This window comes from Macaca thibetana, chromosome 6 (genome assembly GCF_024542745.1).
Source record: "Macaca thibetana thibetana isolate TM-01 chromosome 6, ASM2454274v1, whole genome shotgun sequence".
Classification (NCBI taxonomy): domain Eukaryota; kingdom Metazoa; phylum Chordata; class Mammalia; order Primates; family Cercopithecidae; genus Macaca; species Macaca thibetana.
The window spans coordinates 108,444,172-108,472,030 of NC_065583.1; the positions used below are offsets into that span (position 1 = coordinate 108,444,172).

Genomic DNA, 27,859 nt, shown 5'->3' on the forward strand with positions numbered 1-27,859 from the left:
GGAAAATTTTTCTATACTATGAGGATGTGGGTAGAAAATTTCAAGCAATTAACTAAAAGGGCATATAGAAAAATATCATTTGCATCTTAAATCAAAACAGTTATATAATTTTTTAAAAACCTGAGTACATACTATTTCATTAATCCCACTGAGTTTGCCTGAAGTAAGCTTTGGTCTGGAAGCAGGCCTCGGAGGTGGGACAATGGTGCCTACAGAAAGAGGAGTTGTGGGCCTGGCTGGTTGAGGGGAAAAAGAGAATTTGAAGAAAATCATTAGTATGCAGCAATCCTTACATAAAGACATTCTATTATAAAGAAACTGTTGGTAATCAAAGCTTATTTTTCAGGAGGCTCTTTTTTTTTTAGATGTAATCACAGATGTTGAAATACTGGGAATCTATCAAATATGCTTTATTTTGAAGTGACCAGTAATATTCCTGAAAAAAAGTTAACCCTTCAATAACTGACACATATAAATTTTATTCCTGTTTCAATTATCTACACATATAAAAATTAAATCTGATATATTAGCTGATGAGAACAAACCAATTTTAGGTCAAAGGTCATTTGTTTATTGCCAATACATCTATTTTACAGATAGTAATTCCAGACCAAAAGGTTCTGAAGCTGTACCTCCAGAATAATATTGTAAACTCTAAATAAAATACTTACCTTAATTAAAATTATTAAATTTGACTTTTAAGTTGAACCACATTGTAACATTTTGGTGGGTAACATTATTTGAAATAATTAGATATTCTATTAGTTTACAAAAAAAAAATTCCCCAAATCACTACAGTTAACTTTGGAAAGTGTTCAAAATAATATCTTAAATTGTTCCTAAGTCCTATATAAATTTGGTGTTGAGTTTTCAATGCCATTTGCTAATTTTACAAGTCAGAAATATCTGTATTCTTAATCTCATCACAATGTAAATTACTGGATAAATGTCAATGTATACATCATCAAAAGTCACAAATGTATTAGCATAATCAAAGCAGGAGTAAAAAAATGGAAGTAAATAGGTTTAAACCCTCTTTAAAGTCATGTTTAATAATCATTAATAAATGATTTTCAAAGCCCTTTGGTTCACACTAAAATACAGGCTATAATTCAGAGACTGAAAAATATAATGGGTGGAAAGAAATATATTCAGTATGTTTTCAAAGTTTAGAGATGTACAAAATTAAAAATATATAAGTGGGCCTAAGTATACACATGGGGAAATAAACTGCAAAGCTGAAGGCCTTTAATCATCAATGGAGGAATCAAGGAGGCATGAAAGGAACACGCATAGAGGTAGTAGGAAGAGACCTAAAGAAAAAGGTAGTCACACAGGATTGAAAGTTGTACATGCATGAGAGGTAGGGAATCACTTAGAAAGCATACCATAATAAGAGATAAAAGATGCAAGCGCTGTTCAGGTTGCTTAAGGAAAATAAAAAAGCTGGTAAATCAAGCTTAGATTCTGAGGCCACTGTCTTTTTCCAGTCAGTTCCCGTTCTTTCATGCTGCACAAACACTTGAAGCTGTACACTGGAAGAAATGTGCACAAAAATCTGAGGCCCATAACACCTCCCTGTGTATTACATGTCTACTTTAAAGATATGTTCATTATCAATGAAACCAGCACTAGCCTATGTTAAGTTATTTCAAACTTGTGAGAGAGTTTACACAGCAGAGGCATTTATTACTGATCAAGTGGCCTGTCCCAATGGCATTTATATCGACTCAAACCAAGCCTGGTAGAAGTAGTAAGTTCAGTCAAAATTTGCTTTTTGAGAAAAGCTAATAACAATACTTATTAACACCACTGTTTATAAATGAATCTATATTGTATCTGCACAGGTCAATTAGGCACTGCTTCTAGAAGCCTCTGAAGGAGATAACTGCAATTGTTTACATTCTTCAATGTCCTATGTTTTATTTTTTGCTGGTGGTGGGGTGGAGCTCACTGCTACAAATATCTATTAGAAGCAGTGTTTCAAGAAATATGAATTGACCTGTGAAGTATTAAAAAACATTGGCGATAAGGGCTACTCTATATCTGCCCTCAGACATTAACTAAAGTGAATAGACAAAGCATGCTTGCCATACCATTCTTTATCTGAACAAAAGTGGAAACTAATCTAGAATCTAGAAGCAATAATGATGATGTAGAAGAAATAGCAGCAGCACTGTTAGCTGCTTCTGTAGGTACATTTTCAAAACATGTAATATTAGGCAAAGGTCACTGTGATCCTCAGAAATGCAGCTGTTGGAAGAAATCCCATCCAAAGCATTAGGAAACCTAAAAGTATTTTCAGCTTTACAATGCAATCTCTGGAATGCCTTCTGAGCAGCACTGGAGCTATTAATTGCAACAAGTTCATCAGTAAAGAAAATCCACTGACTTCACGGCCATGAAGCAAAAGGAAACTTTATCTGTGCTCTCTAGTGGTGCTGTTACAGCAGAATAAAGTAGAGATTTTGGGGGAAAGTCTGGTGATGGACTTTCTAGACTCAGAATCTGACCGGGTTTCAAGTAAATGTTCAATTATCACACACCCAGGAAAATCAGTGAGAAAGGAAGTGAAGTTCCTACTCTGCTCTGTAAGGTCAGATGAATAAGAACAAAACAAAAAACTAGAAGCAACAGGAAAATTCTAGAACTAAAATATAAATCCATATAGCCAAAAAGTTATCTTGTTTTAATTATTTGAAACTAGAAAATTTAATAATACACAGAAGAAGAGCATAAGTTCAAACTACATTAACTGAAGAAAACAAGTATGTACATTAGAAACTTAAAATGCATATGAAAAACTGAAGGTCCAAAATTATATAAAGTCAGAGTTATTCCTGTTTTCCCAGAGGAGCAAAGGTAACTATTTACAGTCAGTACAAGATCTAAAAAGATTTGACAAGGTGGCAAAGCAATAATGCTGTGTGTGCGTGGTACTCAACAAAGTTCATCATTGTCCTGTGATAAAACTGCCCCAGGAACTACATCAGAATACATCAATGTTCGAGTTAATATTTAAAAACAGCCCAATATTTTTCAAAAAATAATTTTAAGGTCTTTGTTTTTGTTTTTTTGCGAGCACAAGAGTTCAATTAATTCATGGGCAGAGAAAACAGTCTGGCACTTACCAAAGGGGAGGTAAGTGTAAGATATTTGTGTTAAATTTTTAAAAATACATATATTGATGTTTATATATATTCATATCTGACATAAACATGAATGCTTATTTATAGTCTACATGGTATAAGATGCAACTGAAACTACTTTGCAGCCAAGCCCTAATCAACATTTTAAAACATGTAACAACACTGGGATGCTTAATTATCAGTTATTAACTGATTGATTGAAATTATTTTTTAGCCTGCTTTAAGATGAGGTCAGTGATGCATTAAGATTCTGAAAGACAAACAGGAGAGTAGGGAATGATCTCACAACCTGGACCTTGCTAAAATGTTAAAATGGGTACCTGGGTAGAGGATGTTAAGATGGGAGAGAAGTGCATTGCAAAGAATGGTGGGACAAAATTTAAGACTTGTTGTAACTAGCGAGTACCAAGAAAACATAAAAATAAGTGAAATAAAAATTTCAGATAAAATGCCTATTTCATAACTTCACTTAGGACCAGTTCTGTAAAACAGGATAATCCCAATTATGAATCAGTTTGATCAATAATTATATTCTGTTCAAGTGAAGACTTAACAGTAATTACTATATAACAGGATAACTATCTATTTTGAGCATCACTAACATTTTTTTGAAAGGCAAAATTTATAATATTACTTTTCATACTATATAGGAAGATTTAAAAATGCATACTGAAGTGAATTTTAAAACCAGCAAAAAGTTAATAAATATTGTATCATTTCTTAACGGCCAAACATTAATGACCACTAAATGAAAACGAACAATTTTTTACCTGAAGTGATGGTGATATGAGCCATCTTTAGACAAGTAGCAAAAGGAAGAAAGAGTACTTTTATAAAAAGAAAGAGACTATACTAGAGAAAATATCAAGAAACAATGAGCAGAATTATGAAGAAATTTCTATATAACTAAAACCTCTGTGATACCAATCTGAAAAATTTTATTCATAATGGGATATTAATAAAATTTGAAAATACTGCTGAGAACTCCTTATTCTAAATGCATAATACCATTCCGACATTTTTACTAAACAAAAGAGAGATTGGCAACAACATCAGGTTTTCCTGTACAATTACTTTCCTTATATAATACATATATAAGGTTAATTTTATAATACTAAATAGTAATAAATGCTCAATGAAAAAGGCTATAAAGCCACTTCAGATTATGTTCAACTACCTTCTATTGACTGTTTCTTGCTGTTTTACAAGTATTAAGTACAGATTACTTTCCCTTCAAACGGTCAAATAGCATTTAGTGCTTAGAGTTAAGGTTTCTTATAATCCACTTATAGTTTCTTTTAAAAATATTTTGTTTCTAAACAGTCTAATTTTAAAAACCAATATTTAATTTTTAATAGTAAGATATTTCAACATGGCTTTTTTGTTGTTGCTGTTAATCTGCTAAAGTGTGATAGACAAAACAATGGCTTTAGAATAAGTAAGAGCCAGGTTTGAAACTTGTCTTCATCATTTACTAGCTACATAAACTTGGAGAAGTTACTTATTATCTCTGAGCTTTACTTTTTTCATCTATAAAACAGGGACAACAAAAACAACTTCATGCTGCTGTTAATGTGGTAAAATTAAATAGAATGTGTGGCACTCCTAACAAAATTACCTAGCATGAACTAGACAGATTTAAGTTCTTGCCCCATGATTCCAGCGCTTCCTTAACCCCAAATACTGGATGGCAATTCTTAAGTCCCAGAGAAGAGAGTAGAAAATCAATTAAAATTGATTTTATTTTCTTGTTTTGAACAAGCAGTGGTTTTATTAAACATACATTTTTGATGCCTGCTGTGTGACTAATGAAAAGAGAAACTTAATATATTCTTGCCAAAACAACTAAAAAGCATTTATCAACTTCTTTCATAAACTGCTTGGGAAGTGTTAAAGCCTTTCTAGAAAGCAGTTTGGCAGTAAGTATCATGGACATCATCTTGTAACCCATAAGTTTTAAATTGATAAATTATTACAAGCATATTGAGACATATGCACAAAATTTGTTATTTCTATGAATGTTCATAATACTAGAAAATTAGATGCAACTTAAACTTCCATCAAGAAAGAACATTGATAGGTATTTTGTATTTGAATTATCTATAAACAATAAGAATATTATTTGAATAATGATATAAAATGCCTAGAAATAAACACGGCAATTTAAAAAAACACTTAGTATTTTACACGTTTATTGTTAAGTCATAGAGTATCTAAGAGAACAAAACCAAAATAAAATCACTTTTATTTGGCAATACAGATGACAAATTTTTAGAAATTTTGATCATTAAGTACAACGCATAAAAAGTGAATGAGAAAAAGCAACTAAAGTATTCCTTATACTTAAAAAAAAAAACCATATATATATACACATATATATATTTACCTGATGATGATGAAGTTAGTGAAGATGAAGATGAATCAAGAGATGGTCCAAATAGGGGGTCCCAAGCAAGTAAATCACTGGTTCCTTTTCTACCATAATATTTTAAAAGTAAAAATTTTAACAAAAGAATATTTTATTAGTATAACATTTCTAGTCACTTATTTGTAAAATAATTCTATAGAAAGAATTCTAACAGCTCAATAAACATAATTAAAAAGTTGGGGCCAGGCACCATGGCTCATGCCTATAATCCCAACAGTTTTGGAGGCTCAGGCGGGAGGATCACTTGAGACTAGGAGTTCAAGATCAAGTCTGGGCAACATACATAGCAAGACTCAGTATCTATAAAAAAATTTTTTTTAATTAGCCAGGCATGGTGGTGCATGCCTGTAGTCCTAGCTATCCGGGAGGCTAAGGAAGATCACTTGAGCCCATGAGTTCTGGGCTGCAATGAGCTATAATTGCACCACTGTACTCCAGCCTGGGTAACAAAGCAAGACCCTGTCCCTAAAAAAAATATTTTTTTTTTAATTTAAAAGTTGGATACTCTACCAGTAGTATATGTGTAGAAATTAATTAACAGATTTAACAGCCAATATTTGTTAGAAGCATAACCTAAGATAGCATGTGAAGTTAGCAGAGGAGAATGGGGAAGATTAATTCCCATTCATCATGCCTTGTTAGACTCAACAACCTTGGGGGCTGTCATAATGGGAATAATAATTTCAGCTTTACATATAAAAAAGAGCAGCACATGTCTAAATGAACTGCCCAAAGACATACAGCTACTTGATTCTAAAACAGGCTCAGGTCTGCTGGTTCACACACAGCACCCAATCCTGAACAGAAAATTTAAGTGGTATAAAATTGGGTTAAAATTTTATAAGGCCATACTTATTTTCAAAGATGAAGAAAAAGGGTAAAGTGATTTTTTTAAGCCCTTAAGTACAGAAAGATGGCTTACATATTTTAATGTATCAAACTGCCATGATTTTAAAAATTTTTAGGAAATCTTACACAAAAAAACAGGCCCTCTATAATGAAGTGCTGTAATTATCTAAGAGTACATATCCAGCATCTCAACATGCACCTACATGAAAGCACACTACACCTTGTACAATAAAGCCTAGCATTGCAACTGCATGATTCCTAAAAACAGTTTTAAAACACTCAACAACTTATCTTTAAAAATGATACATCCAATAAATACCACCACTGCGCTCAATTAGTACCTCAAAAGTATCAAATAATTGTAAACTACCTATTTAATTAAGCCTACTTTTACTTGTGTTTTACATTAACTCTGGCCAGGCTTTGATGGCTCACGCCTGTAATCACAGCACTTTGGGAGGCTCAGGAGTCTCAGTCCAGGAGTTCAAGACCAGCCTGGGAAACATAGCAAGACCCAGTATCTTTTTCGAAAAAAATTAGCTGGGAGGCAGGGGTGGGAGGATTGTTTGAACCTGGGATGTTAAGGCTGCAGTGAGCCATGATCACGCCACTGCACTCCAGCCTGAGAGACAGAATAAGACCCTGTCTCAAAACAGACAAGCAAAAAACCATTAACTCAAAGACAGTATTCTTACTGATGGACACAGAAGTAAAAAGAGACCCATCCAACACTGGCTTTTTTTTTTTTTTTTTTTTTTATGAAGAGCTGGCAACATGCCTTCTGGCCTCTCTCTCCCTTTTCAACTTGAGACACTTCTCTGTTTTGAAGCTTATGAAGTATATTATTTTATAAGGTCACAGTCAAAACTGAAGAAAGAAATGAGAAAATTCCCATGAGACTAAACAGCTGAAATACAGATATGTATGAACTTAGGGTTTCATCATTTATTTAGAAGTAGTGAGGCTACCAAGGCCAACTGTGGTTAAATGGATTTCTTTCTTATTGTAAAAGGACATATTACCAAATGAGAAATAAATTTAAACTTCTAAAAACTCCAACAGGGCATTTGACAGCTCAGAAAACAGGATGATTAACAAAACTTTACGGGAATTAAAACTATAGAGCTAATAAAACTCTAGAAAAAAGGACAAAAGGTTACTTAAAATGTAAGTGTGTGGAAGAAGAGATGAAAAGGTGGAGCACAGAAGATTTTCAGGGCAGCAAAAATACTCTGTATGGTACTATAATGATGAATACATGTCCTCACGCATTTGTCCAACACCAAGAATGAACCCTAAACTGTGGACTTTATGTGATTATGATGTGTCAATCAATGCAGGTTCACTGATTGTAACAAATGTACCACTCTGGTGAGAGAATCTGACTGTGAGAGAGACTGGGCATATGAAGCGACAGGGAGCATAAAGGGAAATCTCTGTGCTTTCCATTCAATTTTGCCATGAATCAAACACTGCTCTAAAAAATAAAGTCTATTTTTTAAAAAGAATTAAACATGGAAACTTACTCATTGGGTGGAGCAGATGGCTTTGATTTTGTTAACTCCTCATCTAATTAAAAAATTAAAATATTATGAAAACTTCATAATCTGAGAAATAAAATATTTTAATGAAAAAGAGAAACTCTATACACATAACACTATGACAATTAAAAATTTTGGAATTGATAATGTAAATACAAACAATAATGAAGAAAAAGTAAATTAAGATTTTAACAAGTTTTCTATTGTGTACATTAAAATAACTGAAACTACTAAATCCTGATTTCTTCTACTACCTTTAGTAAGAAATTACTTAAGTCAATTAAACTATGATAGTCATTAAAATTGCTGTTTAGAAAAGAGAAAATATGGGTTGCAACTTTAAAAATAAGAAAAATGTTTAAATACATAAATTCTATTTAAGAATTTTAATTGATGAATCATGAATGCATTTTTCAAGTTCTAAGAATACTATTAGTGATTATTACATTGACAAAAAGTAGTTATTAACTCTTGAGGATGTCATATTTTGAAAAATTAAGAATCTTATAGCAAGCTGGAGCAAATCTCTTTATAAGATAGTTCGTTTTGCTACCTTTTGCATTTGTAACGTGCCTCATTTCACCAGCAAGTGGTAAAGAGGGGAATAGCATCATTAATGCAAAACTCACATTGGTGCATAAGCAATTTTTCCTGCACCTTCATGTTATCTTTGCATCACCAAGCAATACCTGATGCAAAGTATATCAATATGAGTAACTTCCACAAACTATGGAGGAACATCACAGTACATGATACCCATTCACTCTACATTTTTCACTTGGCTGTTTGGTTGGTTGGTTTGCCTCAGTGTTTACTGTGCTATTCTTCAATATTTCTGCATTTTGCTCTCATCTACACAACTCAGCACCCTCCATTTATCCTCATTTTCCTCACACCCCCTATCATTAAGCTACCATCAACATTTCTTTAAAGATAAAATCCTTACTTTTATTTATTTTGGTATTTATTATTAATTTACTAGGTCTTTTAAACTGTGTTAGAATTTTTATTAAGACTGATGTTAAAGTTTTTGTTAAGTATTCTGTTAACAAAAGTACATAGCTTTTGAGTGGGCTGCTTCAACTATTTTTCCCACAACTCTTTGTTATTTTTAATGCATGATTCTGCAAAAGGTATTAGCACCCTAGAAAAGTTTTTAGTATAATTACGTTTTTAGTATAATTAAATTTATAATCGAATTTGTAATTGTGACATAACTTAAAAATAGGGAAAGCTCAATATTACTCATCTTATAAATGAAATGTCTTCTAGTTTATAAGACACAGAATGCCAGTGAAACCGTTTAACATTCTTAATCAGAAGTTACTTTTTGACTTTGGTGATTTCTGAAAAATGTTGTAGCCATGTATTAAAGTTTAAAGCATGTCTCTCAGCTCTACAGGAAATAATATAGATATGTTGTTTTCTATTTAAAATAATTGTCCTTCTAGCCATTCAGCAGGGTTCATGATGAGAAAAGATCATTTATTTCTACAGCTACATAAGGGTAAAAGATTAACAAATTGCCTTATAAAGTTTAATAGACATAAAATAAGCAATTCAAATGTCAAACTTACTAGACAAATTCCGATTCATCTGTACCTAAAACAGAGATGCAAAATAGGTACCATGAAACAAATTAATTTGATAATGTAATATTTGGTAAAATGTTAATACTAGGAACCAAATTTTACATCGTTTTTAGTATATCTGCTCAATTGTAAAGTCTATTTACACAAAAGATATAGAGAAAAAACTGTCAGTAGTTTTTGTTTTACAGTAAAAAGTAATACATGTAGTTTTAACACCTAATGTTTTTAAAATATTAAACCAATATCTACAGCAAAACACTAAAACTTGCTAATCTGAAAATTTAATACAAATATTTTGAAAGTCAATCCTCAAAAATTACAATGATTTTAAGTCAATGGGAAAAAATATAAAATCTTGTACTTACTGGACTGTGTCTCTAGTAGTACATGGAAGAAAAAGAAAATTAGGTTAGAATTCTGAATACTGTATTTTTCTGTTCTAATAATCATTCCCTATTCAATCATATCTAAAATACATACACCTTAAAATACATACACTGTCAGTTGGGAAAAAGTTAAGCAAATTAGGCAGCAAAATATATTCAGATACAATCTTTTCTAATCCAATATTAACTATTAAAATTGTCTTATTATTTTCATAGTAAGAAATTAATGCAAGTTCACTGTTTTAAAAACAGAAAAGAGAAGACTACAAAAAAACTTTAAAACTATTCACAATCTCACTATCCATATATTCCTCTAGCCTTTTATTTTACATATTTACACATATATTTTAAATTAGTTATGCTCTGACATCATATACATTTGGTTTGCAACCTCATACTTTGTATATATTCACCTCACCACCTTTTTTGTTTTTTTGAGACGAAGTCTCGCTCTGTTACCCAGGCTAGAGTGCAGTGGTGCAATCTCGGCTCACTGCAACCTCCACCTCACGGTTTTCAAGCAATTCTCCTGCCTCAGCCTCCCGAGCAGCTGGGACCACAGGCGCATGCCACCATGCCCAGCTAATTTTTTCTATTTTTTTTTAGTAGAGACAGGGTTTCATTGTGTTAGCCAGGATGGTCTCGATCTCCTGACCTTGTGATCTGCCCACCTCAGCCTCCCAAAGTGCTGGGATTACAGGCGTGAGCCACCACACCAGGCTGTATACTCACCATCTTTTAAGCAACTCTGTACTTCAACATCAATCTTAATGTTAAATAGTAATGGTACAATAAAACCTCATTTCAGAAATATTTTTGTTAGAAAGAAAATAGTTTTAAAACTAAATTCTGAAGTACATGACTGGGAGAAAAACCACCTTTTTTTCCAAACAAATACATGTAACTACTTAAAATATGTAATTAGACAATAATATGAAATAGAGAGAACCTTTATTCTTCATTATCAAGAAGAACAGATTTAATGTCAATCAATGATGATCACATATAGGTATACTTAACTGTTATCCTAAGAAATGCTTTTTTCACATAGTGTAACATTTTTAAATTTAAAATTGACAACAATGAGGAAAAAATTACTGGGATAATGTTTTATTTCTCCCTCAAATCCTATTAAGTACGGTATTTTAGACTTGAGGAATTAACTATTACCACTAAGAACTCTTATCCATGCCTTTCCTTGTTTGAAAAGTATGGGAAAATAAATGTTACAGTGGCAGACTTTAAAACAATGCAAATAGGGCAGCACGCCCAAGATAGCTGAATAGGAACAGCTCCAGCCTCCAGCTCCCAGCATGAGTGACACAGAAGACAGGTGATTTCTGCATTTTTTTTTTTTTTTTTGAGACGGAGTCTCGCTCTGTCACCCAGGCTGGAGTGCAGTGGCCGGACCTCAGCTCACTGCAAGCTCTGCCTCCCGGGTTTACGCCATTCTCCTGCCTCAGCCTCCCAAGTAGCTGGGACTACAAGCGCCCGCCACCTCGCCTGGCTAGTTTTTTGTATTTTTTAGTAGAGACGGGGTTTCACTGTGTTAGCCAGGATGGTCTCGATCTCCTGACCTCGTGATCCGCCCGTCTCGGCCTCCCAAAGTGCTGGGATTACAGGCTTGAGCCACCGCGCCCGGCGATTTCTGCATTTTCAACTGAGGTATCGGGTTCATCTCACCGGGGAGTGTCGGACAATCGGTGCTGGTCAGCTGGTGCAGCCCGACCAGTGAGAGTTGAAGCAGGGCGAGGCATCGCCTCACCTGGGAAGTGCAACGGGGAAAGGAATCCCTTTTCCTAGCCAAGGGAAACTGAGACACACAACACCTGAAAAATCGGGTAACTCCACCCTAATACTGTGCTTTACCAAGGGTCTTAGCAAATGGCACACTAGGAGATTATATCCCACACCTGGCCCAGAGGATCCCATGCCCACGGAGCCTCCCTCATTGCTAGCACAGCGTATGAGATCTAACTGCAAGGCAGCAGTGAGGCTGGGGGAGGCGCGCCCGCCATTGCTGAGGCTTAAGTGGGTAAACAAAGCTGCCAGGAAGCTCGAATTGGGTGGAGCCCACTGCAGCTCAAGGAGGCCAGTCTGCTTCTGTAGACTCCTCCTCTGGGGACAGGGCATAGCTAAACAAACAGCAGCAGAAACCTTGGCAGAGGTAAATGCCTCTGTCTGACAGCTTTGAAGAGAGAAGTGGATCTCCCAGCACGGAGGTTGAGATCTGAGAATGGACAGACTGCCTGCTCAAGTGGGTCCCTAACCCCTGAGTAGCCAAACTGGGAGACATCCCCCACTAGGTGCAGACTGACACCTCACACCTCACATGGCAGGGTACACCCCTGAGACGAAGGTTCCAGAGCAAAAATCAGACAGCAACACTTGCTGTTCAGCAATATTCTATCTTCTGCAGCCTCCGCTGCTGATACCCAGGCAAACAGGGTCTGGAGTGGACCTCAAGCAAACTCCCACAGACCTACAGCTGAGGGTCCTGACTGTTAGAAGGAAAACTAACAAACAGAAAGGATACCCACACCAAAACCCCATTAGCACGTCACCATCATCAAAGACCAAAGGCAGATAAAACCACAAAGATGGGGAAAAAGCAGTACAGAAAAGCTGGAAATTCAAAAAATCAGAGCACATCTCCCCCTCCAAAGGAACGCAGCTCATCGCCAGCAACGGAACAAAGCTGGGCGGAGGATGACTTTGACGAGCTGAGAGAAGAAGGTTTTAGTCGATCAAACTTCTCAGAGCTAAAGGAGGAACTACGTAACCAGCGCAAAAAAACTAAAAACCTTGAAAAAAGAATGGATGAATGGATGACTAGAATAATCAATGCAGAGAAGACCTTAAAAGAACTGATAGAGATGAAAACCATAACACGAGAAATACATGACAAATGCACAAGCTTCAATAACCGACTCGATCAACTGGAAGAAAGAGTATCAGCGATTGAAGATCAAATGAATGAAATGAAGCAAGAAGAGAAGTGTGGAGAAAAAAGAGTAAAAAGAAATGAACAAAGCCTCCAAGAAGTATGGGATTATGTGAAAAGACCAAATCTACATCTGATTGGTGTGCCTGAAAGTGACGGGGAAAACGGAACCAAGTTGGAAAACACTCTACAGGATATCATCCAGGAGAACTTCCCCAACCTAGTAAGGCAGGCCACCATCCAAATTCAGGAAATACAGAGAACGCCACAAAGATACTCCTCGAGAAGAGCAACTCCCAGACACATAATTGTCAGATTCACCAAAGTTGAAACGAAGGAAAAAATGTTAAGGGCAGCCAGAGAGAAAAGTCGGGTTACACACAAAGGGAAGCCCATCAGACTAACAGCAGATCTCTCGGCAGAAACTCTCCAAGCCAGAAGAGAGTGGGGGCCAATATTTAACATTCTTAAAGAAAAGAATTTTCAACCCAGAATTTCATATCCAGCCCAACTAAGTTTCATAAGTGAAGAATAAATAAAATCCTTTACAGACAAGCAAATGCTTAGAGATTTTGTGACCACCAGGCCTTCCCTACAAGAGATCCTGAAGGATGCACTAAACATGGAAAGGAAAAACAGGTACCAGCCATTGCAAAAACATGTCAAAATGTAAAGTCCATTGATGCTAGCAAGAAACTGCATCAACTAGCAAGCAAAATAACCAGCTAATATCATAATGACAGGATCAAGTTCACACATAACAATATTAACCTTAAATGTAAATGGACTAAATGGTCCAATTAAAAGACATAGACTGGCAAATTGGATAAAGAGTCAAGACCCATCAGTTTGCTGTATTCAGGAGACCCATCTCACATGCAGAGACACACATAGGCTCAAAATAAAGGGATGGAGGAAGATCTACCAAGCAAATGGAAAACAAAAAAAAGCAGAGGTTGCAATCCTAGTCTCTGATGAAACAGACTTTAAACCATCAAAGATCAAAAGAGACAAAGAAGGCCATTACATAATGGTAAAGGGATCAATTCAACAGGAAGAGCTAACTATCCTAAATATATATGCACCCAATACAGGAGCACCCAGATTCATAAAGCAAGTCCTTAGAGACTTACAAAGAGACTTAGACTCCCATACAATAATAATGGGAGACTTTAACACCCCACTGTCAACATTAGACAGATCAACGAGACAGAAAGTTAACAAGGATATCCAGGAATTGAACTCAGCTCTACACCAAGCAGACCTAATAGACATCTACAGAACTCTCCACCCCAAATCAACAGAATATACATTCTTCTCAGCACCACATCGCACTTATTCCAAAATTGACCACATAGTTGGAAGAAAAGCACTCTTCAACAAATGTAAAAGAACAGAAATTATAACAAACTGTCTCTCAGACCACAGTGCAATTAAACTAGAACTCAGGATTAAGAAACTCAATCAAAAGTGCTCAACTACATGCAAACTGAACAACCTGCTCCTCAATGACTACTGGGTACATAACGAAATGAAGGCAGAAATAAAGATGTTCTTTGAAACCAATGAGAATAAAGATACAACATACCAGAATCTCTGGGACACATTTAAAGCAGTGTGTAGAGGGAAATTTATAGCACTAAATGCCCACAAGAGAAAGCAGGAAAGATCTAACATTGACACCCTAACATCACAATTAAAAGAACTAGAGAAGCAAGAGCAAACACATTCAAAAGCTAGCAGAAGGCAAGAAATAACTAAGATCAGAGCAGAACTGAAGGAGATAGAGACACTAAAAAACTCTCCAAAAAATCAATGAATCCAGGAGCTGATTTTTTGAAAAGATCAACAAAATTGATAGACCGCTAGCAAGACTAATAAAGAAGAAAAGAGAGAAGAATCAAATAGACGCAATAAAAAATGATATGGGGATATCACCACCGACCCCACAGAAATACAAACTACCATCAGAGAATACTATAAACACCTCTACGCAAATAAACTAGAAAACCTAGAAGAAATGGATAATTTCCTGGACACATACACTCTCCCAAGACTAAATCAGGAAGAAGTTAAATCCCTGAACAGACCAATAGCAGGCTCTGAAATTGAGACAATAATTAATAGCCTACCAACCAAAAAAAGTCCAGGACCAGACGGATTCACAGCCGAATTCGACCAGAGGTACAAGGAGGAGTTGGTACCATTCCTTCTGGAACTATTCCAATCAACAGAAAAAGAGGAAATCCTCCCTAACTCATTTTATGACGCCAACATCATCCTGATACCAAAGCCTGACAGAGAAACAACAAAAAAAGAGAATTTTAGACCGATATCCCTGATGAACGTCGATGCAAAAATCCTCAATAAAATACTGGCAAACCAAATCCAGCAGCACATCAAAAAGCTTATCCACCATGATCAAGTGGGCTTCATCCCTGGGATGCAAGGCTGGTTCAACATACGCAAATCAATAAACGTAATCCAGCATATAAACAGAACCAAAGATAAAAACCACATGATTATCTCAATAGATGCAGAAAAGGCCTTCGACAAAATTCAACAGCCCTTCATGCTAAAAAACTCTCAATAAATTCAGTATTGATGGAACGTATCTCAAAATAATAAGAGCTATTTATGAGAAACCCACAGCCAATATCATACTGAATGGGCCAAAAAAAGCATTCCCTTTGAAAACTGGCACAAGACAGGGATGCCCTCTCTCACCACTCCTATTCAACATAGTGTTGGAAGTTCTGGCTAGGGCAATCAGGCAAAAGAAAGAAATAAAGGGTTTTCAATTAGGAAAAGAGGAAGTCAAATTGTCCCTGTTTGCAGATGACATGATTGTATATTTAGAAAACCCCATCGTCTCAGCCCAAAATCTCCTTAAGCTGATAAGCAACTTCAGCAAAGTCTCAGGATACAAACTCAATGTGCAAAAATCACAAGCATTCTTATACACCAGTAACAGACAAAGAGAGCCAAATCATGAATAAACTCCCATTCACAATAGCTTCAAAGAGAATAAAATACCTAGGAATCCAACTTACAAGGGATGTAAAGGACCTCTTCAAGGAGAACTACAAACCACTGCTCAGTGAAATCAAAGAGGACACAAACAAATGGAAGAGCATACCATGCTCATGGATAGGAAGAATCAATATTGTGAAAATGGCCATCTTGCCCAAGGTAATTTATAGATTCAATGCCATCCCCATTAAGCTACCAATGACTTCCTTCACAGAATTGGAAAAAACTGCTTTAAAGTTCATATGGAACCAAAAAAGACCCCGCATTGCCAAGAACATCCTAAGCCAAAAGAACAAAGCTGGAGGCATCATGCTACCTGACTTCAAACTATAATGCAAGTCTACAGTAACCAAAACAGCATGGTATTGGTACCAAAACAGAGATATAGACCAATGGAACAGAACAGAACTCTCAGAAATAATACCACACACATCTACAGCCATCTGATCTTTGATAAACCTGACAAAAACAAGAAATGGGGAAAGGATTCCCTATTTAATAAATGGTGCTGGGAAAATTGGCTAGCCATAAGTAGAAAGCTGAAACTGGATCCTTTCCTTACTCTTTATACGAAAATTAATTCAAGATGGATTACAGACTTAAATGTTAGACCTAATACCATAAAAACCCAAGAAGAAAACCTAGGTAATACCATTCAGGACATAGGCATGGGCAAGGACTTCACGTCTAAAACACCAAAAGCAATGGCAACAAAAGCCAAAATTGACAAATGGCATCCAATTAAACTAAAGAGCTTCTGCACAGCAAAAGAAACTACCATCAGAATGAACAGGCAACCTACAGAATGGGAGAAAATTTTTGCAATCTACTTATCTGACAAAGGGCTAATATCCAGAACCTATAAAGAACTCAATCAAATTTACAAGAAAAAAACAAGCAACCCCATCAAAAAGTGGGCAAAGGATATGAACAGACACTTCTCAAAAGAAGACATTTATACAGCCTACAGACACATGAAAAAAATGCTCATCATCACTTGCCATCAGAGAAATGCAAATCAAAACCACAATGAGATACCATCTCACACCAGTTAGAATGGCAATCATTAAAAAGTCAGGAAACAACAGGTGCTGGAGAGGATGTGGAGAAATAGGAACACTTCTACACTGTTGGTTGGACTGTAAACTAGTTCAACCATTGTGGAAAACAGTGTGGCGATTCCTCAAGGATCTAGAACTAGAAATACCATATGACCCAGCCATTCCATTACTGGGGATATACCCAAAGGATTATAAGTCATGCTGCTATAAAGACACATGCACACGTATGTTTACTGTGGCACACTATTCACAATAGCAAAGACTTGTAATCAACCCAAATGTCCATCAGTGACAGACTGGATTAAGAAAATGTGGTACATATACACCATGGAATACTATGCAGCCATAAAAAAGGATGAGTTCGTGTCCTTTGTAGGGACATGGATGCAGCTGGAAACCATCATTCTCAGCAAACGATCGCAAGAACAGAAAACCAAATACCACATGTTCTCACTCATAGGTGGGAATTGAACAATGAGATCACTTGGACACAGGAAGGGGAGCATCACACACTGGGTCCTATTGTGGGGAGAGGCTAGTGGGGAGGGATAGCATTAGGAGATAAACCTAATGTAAATGACGAGTTAATGGGTGCAGCACACCAACATGGCACATGTATACATATGTAACAAACCTGCACGTTGTGCACATGTACCCTAGAACTTAAAGTATAATAAAATTTTTAAAAAATGCAAATATATAATTTAATCTTTAAATTCACTTTTATAAAATTCCCTCTGACATAAGGCTCACAAAACATAGAAGAAACACTTCAAAATTAGATGAGGCAAAAATTAATACTGCCAATTCAAAGAATTCTGCCAGAGACATATAGCACTGTTTATGAAATGCAACAAATGGCGGAAATAGTGAATTTTTGACATTTTCACTTTCTACTTTCAAAAGGAAGCAAAATTAAGCCAAACTCACAAGTCTATTTGCCTGTATACAAATTAAAAACTAAGTATTTCCTCAGCCAACATGCTTAACAATTGCTAAGTAATGTTTGACCAGAACAGATAGGTAAGAAAAAATAAAGCCTTTATATTATAGAGTACAAATGTGTTTGTACTTACAGATATTGCTGGGGAGAGTGTTATATTCCCTATAGATACTTTTAATTCATCCAAAGAAGCCATTGTGTGATGTGAGTTATTTGGATGCATAGGCTTAATTTCTATCCGATACTTCTTTGGTTCTTCATCTTCAGAGTCAGAATCACTAGATGAGTAGAAATGGTTCTCTTTGGTATGTGAGTTTCAGTTAAAGAATTGTTTTAAAATTACCTTAGATGTATAACCAGTTTTTCACACATCTATTTTTAAAAAAGAATGAAACCTTTAAGAGTAAAACAGACTTTGGGCCCGGCGTGATGGCTCACACCTGTAATCCCAGCACTTCAGGAGGCTGAGGCAGGCGGATCACAAGGTCAGGAGTTCGAGACCATCTTGGCTAACAAGCAGAAACCTTATCTCTACTAAAAATACAAAAAATCAGCTGGGCATGGTGGCACACACCTGTAGTCCCAGATACTCAGGAGGCTGAGGCATGAGAATCACTTTCACCCAGGAGTAGGAGGTTTAAGTGAGCCGAGATCTCACCACTGCACTCCAGCCTGGGAGACAGAGTGAGACTTCATCTCAAAAAAAAAAAAAAAAAAAAAAAAAAAGAGTAAAACAGACTTTAACAGAAATAAGATTACTAACTTTTATTAGTATGTCAAGGCCAGGCGTGGTGGTTCACACCTGTAATCCCAGGACTTTGGGAGGCCAAGGCAGGTGGTTCACTTGAGGTCAGGAGTTCGAGACCAGCCTGGCCAATATAGTGAAACCCTGTCTCTACTAAAAATACCAAAATTGGCCAGACATGGTACACACACCTGTAATCCCAGCTACTCGGGGGCTGAGGCAGAAGAATCGCTGAAACCTGGGAGGCAGAGGTTGCAGTGAGCCGAGATTGTGCCACTGCACTCCTGCCCGGGCAACAGAGCAAGACTCTGTCTCAAACAAACAAACAAAAAAACCAACACGTCAAATGACAAATAAGGAATCACATTTTATAATTAATAAAAAATTGGAAGAGGCTTTAAGTAATATACGATTTTCTTATAACTGCCTCCTTATATGCCAACATAATCCATAAGAATACCCAGATGATGAAAGGATATCATTCTGATTTGTTTCTGGTTTAATACTGTAGCCTTCTTCATCCACATCAGGAATGTTCTAAGGGAAAAAGAAAAAAAAATTATGACAACTCCAACGTACAAAATTATTAGAGATTATCAAAGTAGCCTCAAGTATTACTAAGGAACCAAACCACTTCTCAGATATCAACAGGTTAACAAGATGATTAACACTGAAGAAAAATTACATCCTTTTAATTAGCTTCAAATCACACTCCATGCTTTGGATATCTGAAAGAGGGAAAACCTGCAAAATGAAACAGGAGAAACACAACTCATAATTTCAGGGCAAGAAATCACCGAGGTGGAGACCAATTCAGATTGCTCAAAATCTACAGTTTCTGTTATAAATGAGGAGGAATATGTTAGTTTAAAAAGTACATGTGATTTGAAAGCTATTACCAAGTTAAATATTCTTTTTGCTATAAGCTCTATGGAAATATAAGATCTAGCACCTCTTTACGCAGTTTAAAGTTAGGGTGAACTAGCGAAACTATCTAAGACAAACCATCAGTGTCTGCCAACATGCCAGAGAGTGACAACCAGACACCATGTGTCTCATGAGAGAGGCAGGCCTGACAAAATAAAACAAGACCAAAAAAAACTCGAACCTGGATCTGATCAAGCCTCTAGATCCAAATGCCAATTTAAATAATATAAAGAAGTAAAACATAATACAGTATGGCAATATAATCAGCAAAATCCAGACTAAAGGAAACTATAAAACAAACCACCTAGTCTTGCCAATAAAAACACAGAAAGCAGACTGGGTGCAGTGGCTCACGCCGGTAATCCCAGCACTTTGGGAGGCCAAAGCAGGCGGGTCATGAGGTCAAGAGATCAAGACCATCCTGGACAACATGCTTAAACTCCATCTTTACTAAAAATACAAAAGTTAGCTGGGCACGGTGGCGCGTGCTTGTAATCCCAGTTACTCTGGAGGCTGAGGCTGGAGAATGGCTTGAACCCAGGAGGTAGAGGTTGCAGTGAGTCAAGATCATGCCACTACACTCCAGCCTGGTGACAGAGCAAGACTCCGTCTCAAAAAAACAAAAACAAAAACAAAAAAACCAGAAAGCTAAATAGAGAGGGAGGGAGGGAAGAGGAACATATAGATCAAGAGAGACTTAAGACATATCAACAAATTCAAACAAAGCATAATAAAACAGACATCAAAGATGATAAATATAAATACTGAACGGTTATTTGAAAATAATGAGTTGTAAATTATTTTTAGATGTGATGATATTGTGATGTTTTAAAGATAAATATAAACTCAGATGAAATTATATTATTCTAGAATTTGGGCAGAAGAAATGGATGGGCAGGATTAGCTAGGGCAAGCTGTTGTTGGGGCTGACTGATGAGAGCCCCAACATGAGAAACCATGATGGTATTTTTTATAAATAAATACACACACACACACACACACACACACATATTTGTTTACAATTCTTCAAAATAAAAAAATAAAAATAATCTAGCTGGGAGTATTAAAACAGCAGAAGTAGCCTAAATATTATAACTCAGAAATTAGTTTTAATACATTTTAACAGCTTCAAGAAGGGTTTTCTGGTCACATTATAAAATTCCCATAAGTTGGAAGAACACTGCAAACAAGGAGAAATAACATACACAAAGACACAGAAAGATAAACATTCAGTTCAGGTGTTCAGAAAAAGATTTTTTTCAAGTTAAAGAAAACTGGGCATGCCTAAAAGCAGAAGAGGAGCCAATAAATACTACAGATATCATAGATATGTGAGATAAAATGAGAACAAGGTACTCAAAGAGTCAAGAAAAAACAGGATAAGACAAAGAGGTCCTTCCCTGTTCCTCAAGGACTAGGAAAAAATAAAAGTAAGAAAACGGGTATTTGGGTAGGAATGCCAGCAGTCTTGTGGAAAACCAATTTTTCATTCAAATCCTCAAAGTAAAGAAATAAAAAGCTAAGACTATGTGTATCTTGGGGTGTGCTGTGGTGAAGTGAAAGGACTGAGTGTAAATGAATGAAAATATAAACCATAAGCAAAAAACAAACAAAATGAGAAATAAAAGACTACCAAGAAAATTAAAACTACATTAAGATACCAAATTCAAAAGCTTGAAAATATACTCTGTTGGTGAAGTTGCAGGGGAAATGCATATTCGTACTTTGTGGGTATTAATACAAATTGGCACAACCCCTACAGAGAAAAATTAGGCAATGTGTAACAAAACTACATATACATTCACTCTTTTACCCAGGAATCCCATTTCTAGAAATTCATCGTGAAGATACAGCTCCAACTATTTAAAAGTACATATGCACAAGGTTATTCATTAAAGATTATTTATAACCTGTAATGATTAGAAATTACCTAAATGTCCAAGCACAGCTGAATAAACTATGGTACATACACAAAATGGGTAGAGACATCCCTCCATATCTGCAGGTTCGGTTTCAGTATTTGCACGTATTCAACCAACCGCAGATTGAAAATATTTTATTTTATTTAGTTAGTTTTTTGAGATGGAGACTTGCTCTGTCACCCAGGCTGGAGTGCAGTGGCCCAATCTCAACTCACTGCAACCTCCATCTCCTGGGTTCAAGTGATTCTCCTGCCTCAGCCTCCCTAATAGCTGGGATTACAGGCACCCACCACCACACCCAGATAATTTTTGTATTTTTAATAGACACAGGGTGTCGCTATATTGGCCAGGCTGGTCTTGAACTCCTGGCCTCAGGTGATCCGCCCACCTCGGCTTCCCAAAGTGTTGGGATTATAGGCGTGACCCACTGTGCCCGGCAAAAATATTTTTAAAAAATAAAAAATAAGCTGGTTGTGGTAGCTCATGCCTATAACCCCAGTTCTTCAGGAGGCTGAGGCAGGAAGACTGCTTGAGCCTAGGAGTTCGAGACCAGCAATAGAATGGGCAATATAGTCAGACCTCATCTCTACAAAAAATTAAAACATCAGCTGAGCAGGGAGGCAAGCACCTGTAGCCCAGCTACTACGGAGCTGAGGTGGGAGGATCGCTTAAGCCTGGGAACTAGAGGTTGCAGTGAGCCCCGATGGTGCCACTGCGCTGCAGCCTAGGCAACAGAGCAAGACTCTGTCTCTAAATAAATAAATAAGTAAACAAAAATAAAAATACACAAAACATGAATCTTTAAAAAACACAGTAAAACAACTATTTACAACATCCATTTACATTGTATTAGGTATTATAAGTAATCTAGAGATGATTTAAAGTATGACTTAAAGGATGTGTGTAGGTTATATGTAAACACTATGACAGTTTATATAAGGGACTTGAGCATTCAGTGATTCTGGCATCCTCAGGGAGTTCTAGAACCAATCCTGCAAGGACACTGAGGAACAACTATACTATGCAGCTGTTAAAAAGAAAAAAAAAAAAAAAAAAGGAGAAAAGTTCATATGAACTAATATGGAGTGATTACCAGGAAATACTGCTAATTTTTAAAACGCCAAGTAGTAAAGAACATATATAGTACCATAACTTTTAAGTAAGAAGAGCAAATAAGAACACAAACATGTATCTGCTTATCTTTAATTAAAAAAAAAAACTACAGAAAGGATAATTAGAACACAATAAAGTTGGTTACCTACAAGGAAGGGCACAGGAAAGAGGAACACTTCTCTGAATATGCTTTTGTGGTTAGATAAAGGAATATTTGAAATTTTGGGGCAATATATACTTAAGTATTTAGAGACAAAGGGCCAGAATATATTTAATTTGTGCTCAAATGGATCAGAAAAAACATTATACACATATAAACACATGCACAAATATAGAGAGAATGCAAATATGACAAAAATAAAGGGCATACAAGTGTTCTTCATATGATTTCATTCTTGCAATTTTGTAAGTTAGAAATTATTTCCAAATTAAAAAAAAATTTTTTTAATGGAAAGAAAAGGCTGCCAAGGAATTGCAGCAAAAATCCTTTTACTGGTAAGGTATTCTGTTCTTCTAATCACTTTCTAAAGCTCAGCAAGAAAGATAAGAAGAACTGTGAAGGCAGGCACAACCCAAGGTTAGGGAGAACTAAGTGCAGCATTTATGTGACTATCACTTCCAGACTAAACAAACAGTCCACTGTAGCTAGCAGTGAGTTAACAGATGGAATTAAAAACCAGAAATAAAAAATCTAATGTAGGGTGAAGAGCAGATTCTACAGATAAAAAGATGACAAAGGCCGTGTTTTTAACACTGAAGGTAGAACACTTCCTCTTTCTACTGCTTGCTAATATGCAAACATCACTTTAAAATACTTTAAAAATAAGGAAACTTTGCTAATTGTGAATCTTTTAGAAATCAGAATGAAAGGTTTTTTCAAAATACTTTGTCCCCATTCCAAGTACCCTAGAAACATACCAGGTATTTAGTCTCCTGGAGGTTCTATCTCAAATTTAACAATGGACTACTTTAAATTTGTTTAGAATACACTATTTGTTTAGAATACACTATATAGCACAATGTAATAATTTAATAACACCAAGCTGTTTTCTATATGGCTGAGTAAGCAGCTTTTGGACCAACCTCCTGCAGATTACAACGATAAATTCTGATGAAAACACATCAACAGGCCAGGCACGGTGGCTCAGGCCTACAACCCCAGCATTTTGGGGGGTCAACATAGGAGGATCACTTGAGGTCAAGAGTTCAAGACCAACCTGCTCAATATAGCAAGACCTTGTCTCTACTCAAAAATTAAAAATTAGCTGGGTATGGTGGCACATGCCTGTATTCCTAGCTACTTGGAAGGCTGAAGCAGGAAGGATCACTTGAGCCAAGGAGTTCGAGGCTGTGGTAAGCTAGGATTGTGCTACTGCACTCCAGCCTGGGCCACAGATCAAGAACCTAGCCCTATTAAAAACAAAACAAAACAAAAAACACCATAAACAACTATCTGGAGGTAATGGAAAATGACCTAGAGCACCTACTAAAATAGCTCTACAAAGTGAATCAATGAAAAACTCTATAAAGTCAAAATGCTATTCTAAAAAAAGGTTCAAAAAACCTACACAAAGGCAAGAAAAAGCAAAGCAAAACAAAAAACAGAGGAACAAACAGAAAACAAAAATAAAATGGCAATCTTAAAATCTGACAATATCATTACATATAAATGGTCCAAACATACCAATTAAAAGGCAGAGATTGGCAGAATGGATTTTTAAAAACATAATCCAACTATCTGCTGTCTATAAGAAACTTCAAATATAACAATACAGTTAGGCTGAAAGAAAAAGGATGGAAACAATTATACCAGGCAAACATGAATAATAACAAAGGGTAAAAGAGGATGTCTTAATATTAGATAAGGTAGAGTTCATAAAGAAAATTATCAGGGTCAGAGAGGAACATTATGTCCACACAAAAACCTGTAAACAATTGTTCATAGTAACTTTAATAGCCAAAAATTGAAAAACAACTAAAATGTCCTACAATGGATGAGTGGTTAAACAAACTTTAGTATATCCAAAACAAGGACTACTACTCAGCAACAAAAAATAAACTATTCATATGTACCACAGCATGGATAAATCCCCAAAGAACTGTGCTGAGTGGAAAAAAGCCAACCTCAAAAGCATACATATTGTATGATTTCACTTATAGAACAATCTTGAATTGACAAAATTATAGGAATGAAGAAAAGGTTAGTGGCTGCCAGAGGTTAAGGAAGGTATAAGGAAAAGTGGCTGTAAAAGGGCAACCAACATGAGAGATTGTTGTGGTACGGAAAATGTCCGGTTTTGACTGAATTAGTGTCAATATTCCAGTTGTGATACTATATGACACTTTTGTAAAATGTTAGTGTCAGGAGGAAGGGGTAACAAGTACACAGTACTGTTATGTACACCATCTTTGCAACCTTCCATGCATCTTTATTTCAAAATAAAAAGTTTTTCTTAAAAGCAATGATTCTCAGTGTACTATCTTTTTACTGCTAGAACTATTCATAGAAACCTGATATTAATAAAAGCTTACACATTACCTGTGTTCAACTTTACCCATTCAATCCATGATTTCTATATTAGGGCCCACACAGCTGCAGTGAAGCCCTAGGTCAAAAGCAGTATGAACAAGAACAGAATAGGCAACTTCACCCATCAATCTTAAAGACAGTTGCTTACTCTGGCTAAAGTGGCGGTGGCAATTTAAAAAATATATACCAGAATGGAGCTCAAGAAACAAGAGTAAATGAAATGTTTCTTAATTTCTGTTTGGAATGGGGACATAGGCCAAAACCAAAAAAAAGAAAAAAAGAGCAATTATACTTCTTTGGCTAACTTGCAAAACATGCAGTTGCTAAAAATAATTTTTTTAATTACACGGACCTTTAAAGAAAGGAATAAGAAATGAACAATAATTTCCCTACTAGGAGAGCTTATTGATGTTTTAAAAAATAATTAGTAAGAGAAAGCCATGAATAGGCCATAAGTTATTATCTATAGGCTACAAATAAAAGAAAATAACAAGCCTGGACAACACAGTGAGACACCGCCTCTACCAAAAACGAAAAAACACAGCCAGGCATGGTGGCATATGCCTGTGTTCCCAGCTACTCAGGAGGCTGGAATGGGAGGAACGCTTGAGCCTGGGAGGTCAAGGCTGTAGTGAGCTATGATCGTGCCACTGAACTCCAGCCTGGGTGACTGTATTTGTCTGTTCTCACATTGCTATCAAGAACTATCTGAGACTGGGTAATTTATAAAGAAAAGAGGTTTAATTGGTTCACAGTTCCACAAGCTGTACAGGAAGCATGGCTAGGGAGGCTTCAGGAAACTTAAAATCATGGCGGAAGGCATGCACATCTTACATGGCCGGAGTAGAAGGAAGAGAGTGAAGAGGGAGGTAATACACACTTTCAAACAACCGGATCTTGTGAGAACTCACTCACTGTCACGAGAACAGCGAGGGGGAGATCCATCCCCTGACCCAATTGCCTCCCACCCATCCCCTCCTCCAACACTGGGGATTACAATTTGACAACAGATTTGGGCAGGGACCCAAATCCAAGTAACATCAGCCAGACAGCAAGACCCCATCTCAAAATAAAATAAGTAAAAAGAGTCTCCTTTCTCTACTGACCATTGCAATTCTTGGCCCCAAAGGTATCCACAATTAAAGTGTCTTGTAACTCATTCTTCTAAAATAAAGATAACACATATATCCACATATTTATATTCTATTTTTAAAACAGCAATCACTTAAAAGATCATACTTGTTTTTATTTAGTACGTTCTTTCCATATCAGCAGATACAGATCAACTTAACTCTTTATAATATCTATTACCCCACCAATTTATTTAACCAGTTCCCATTTTGATGGATTCTTTGGTGTTTCCAGTTTTTTGCTAATACAAACAATGTTGAAATAAATATCTATCTCTCCCTCACTTTCTATATATGCATGAATCTTAAGTGTGTGTGTGTACATACATATATACTTTATATATGTGTGTATGTGTGTATACACACACATACACACACCAATACAATGTGCGTGTGTAAAGTTTTGTTACTATAACTGTAACAGTATATTCCTAGCAGGGAGATAGCATGGTCAAAAATGAACTCACACTTCTTATTTGGGGCAATACTGCCAAACTATCCACAAGACGGACAGTGTCAATTTACATTCCTACCAACAGTATGAGCGTATCAAAACCTTTGCTGGCCAGGAACAGTGGTCCACATCTGTAATCCCAGCACTTTGGCAGACTGAAGTAGGAAAATGGCTTGAAGCCAGGAGTTCAAGACCAGTCTGGGCAACACATCCCCAACTCTACCAAAAAAAAAGTTTAAGAAATTAGTTGGGCATGGTGACATGTGCCTACAGTCCCAGCCACATGGGAAGCTGAGGCAAGAATATCGCTTGAGCCCAGGAGTTCAAGGTTACAGTGAGCTATGATCACACAACTGCACTCAAGCCTGAGCAACAGAGTGAGACTTTGTTTCTAAATTAAAAAACAGAAAATTAAATTAAAAAATTTCCCAATATGATTAGACACTATAGTAAATTCATTCTAATTTGCACCAGAAGAACACCACTATTTTGAGCAATATTCATTACGGTTATCACTTTTATTTCTTTTTATGAAAATTGAGCATTTTTATCCTATGCCCTTTTCCTACTAGGTACCCACTTACTTTTTGTATTGATTTGCATATAAACTTTATAAATGAAAGCAATTAGCCCCGTCACATGTCTTGCAAAGATGCTCTGCCAGTTTGTCTCTGATGATTCAAATCCTTTTATAAAGTATTTTTTCTAGTTTTATATATTTTTCATTTCTACACAGTCAAATTTATCAATTGCTTCTTATCCAGTATTAGAATTTTGTATTCTCTTTTGTATTCTGGAGAAGTACTAAGTAAAGTTCAAAACTGGATAATATTATCATTATAAAATAGTATTAATTAGTTACTGAATTAAAAATGTTTTATTTAAAGGGAATATATATAAACTAAAACATGAAGTATTAAAGTTGTATTTAATTTTCCAATCATCATTTTAATGCTACAAATAATTCAGAAATAAAATGCATAAAAATAATGCAGAAATAAAATGAGTACTAAAGTTATTGCCAAACACATCTGCTGCTTTTCATTAATTAGTTAACCAAGGGTATCAAACAAAGTAACCAAGTGGTAAGATAAACGTTGTAACTCCAAAAA

At 36.0% G+C, this 27,859-nt stretch overlaps 2 protein-coding genes across 3 annotated transcripts in view; one reads left to right on the top strand and one right to left on the bottom strand.

Moving 5' to 3' along the window:
* The window catches only part of MRPS27 (mitochondrial ribosomal protein S27), a 1,100,726-nt gene that overhangs the window by 257,275 nt on the left and 815,592 nt on the right, over positions 1-27,859 (top strand). The gene's annotated exons all lie outside the window — the stretch shown is intronic.
* Positions 1-27,859, bottom strand: part of FCHO2 (FCH and mu domain containing endocytic adaptor 2) — a 137,665-nt gene that overhangs the window by 27,092 nt on the left and 82,714 nt on the right. For both annotated transcript variants that reach the window (XM_050793539.1, XM_050793538.1), the window contains 7 exons: positions 19,148-19,208; positions 18,060-18,232; positions 9,925-9,936; positions 9,545-9,569; positions 7,953-7,995; positions 5,536-5,624; positions 133-236 (listed from right to left, as the gene is read on the bottom strand). In XM_050793539.1, the coding sequence (XP_050649496.1) occupies positions 133-236; positions 5,536-5,624; positions 7,953-7,995; positions 9,545-9,569; positions 9,925-9,936; positions 18,060-18,232; positions 19,148-19,208 (507 nt within the window). The remainder of the gene's footprint in view (positions 1-132; positions 237-5,535; positions 5,625-7,952; positions 7,996-9,544; positions 9,570-9,924; positions 9,937-18,059; positions 18,233-19,147; positions 19,209-27,859) is intronic.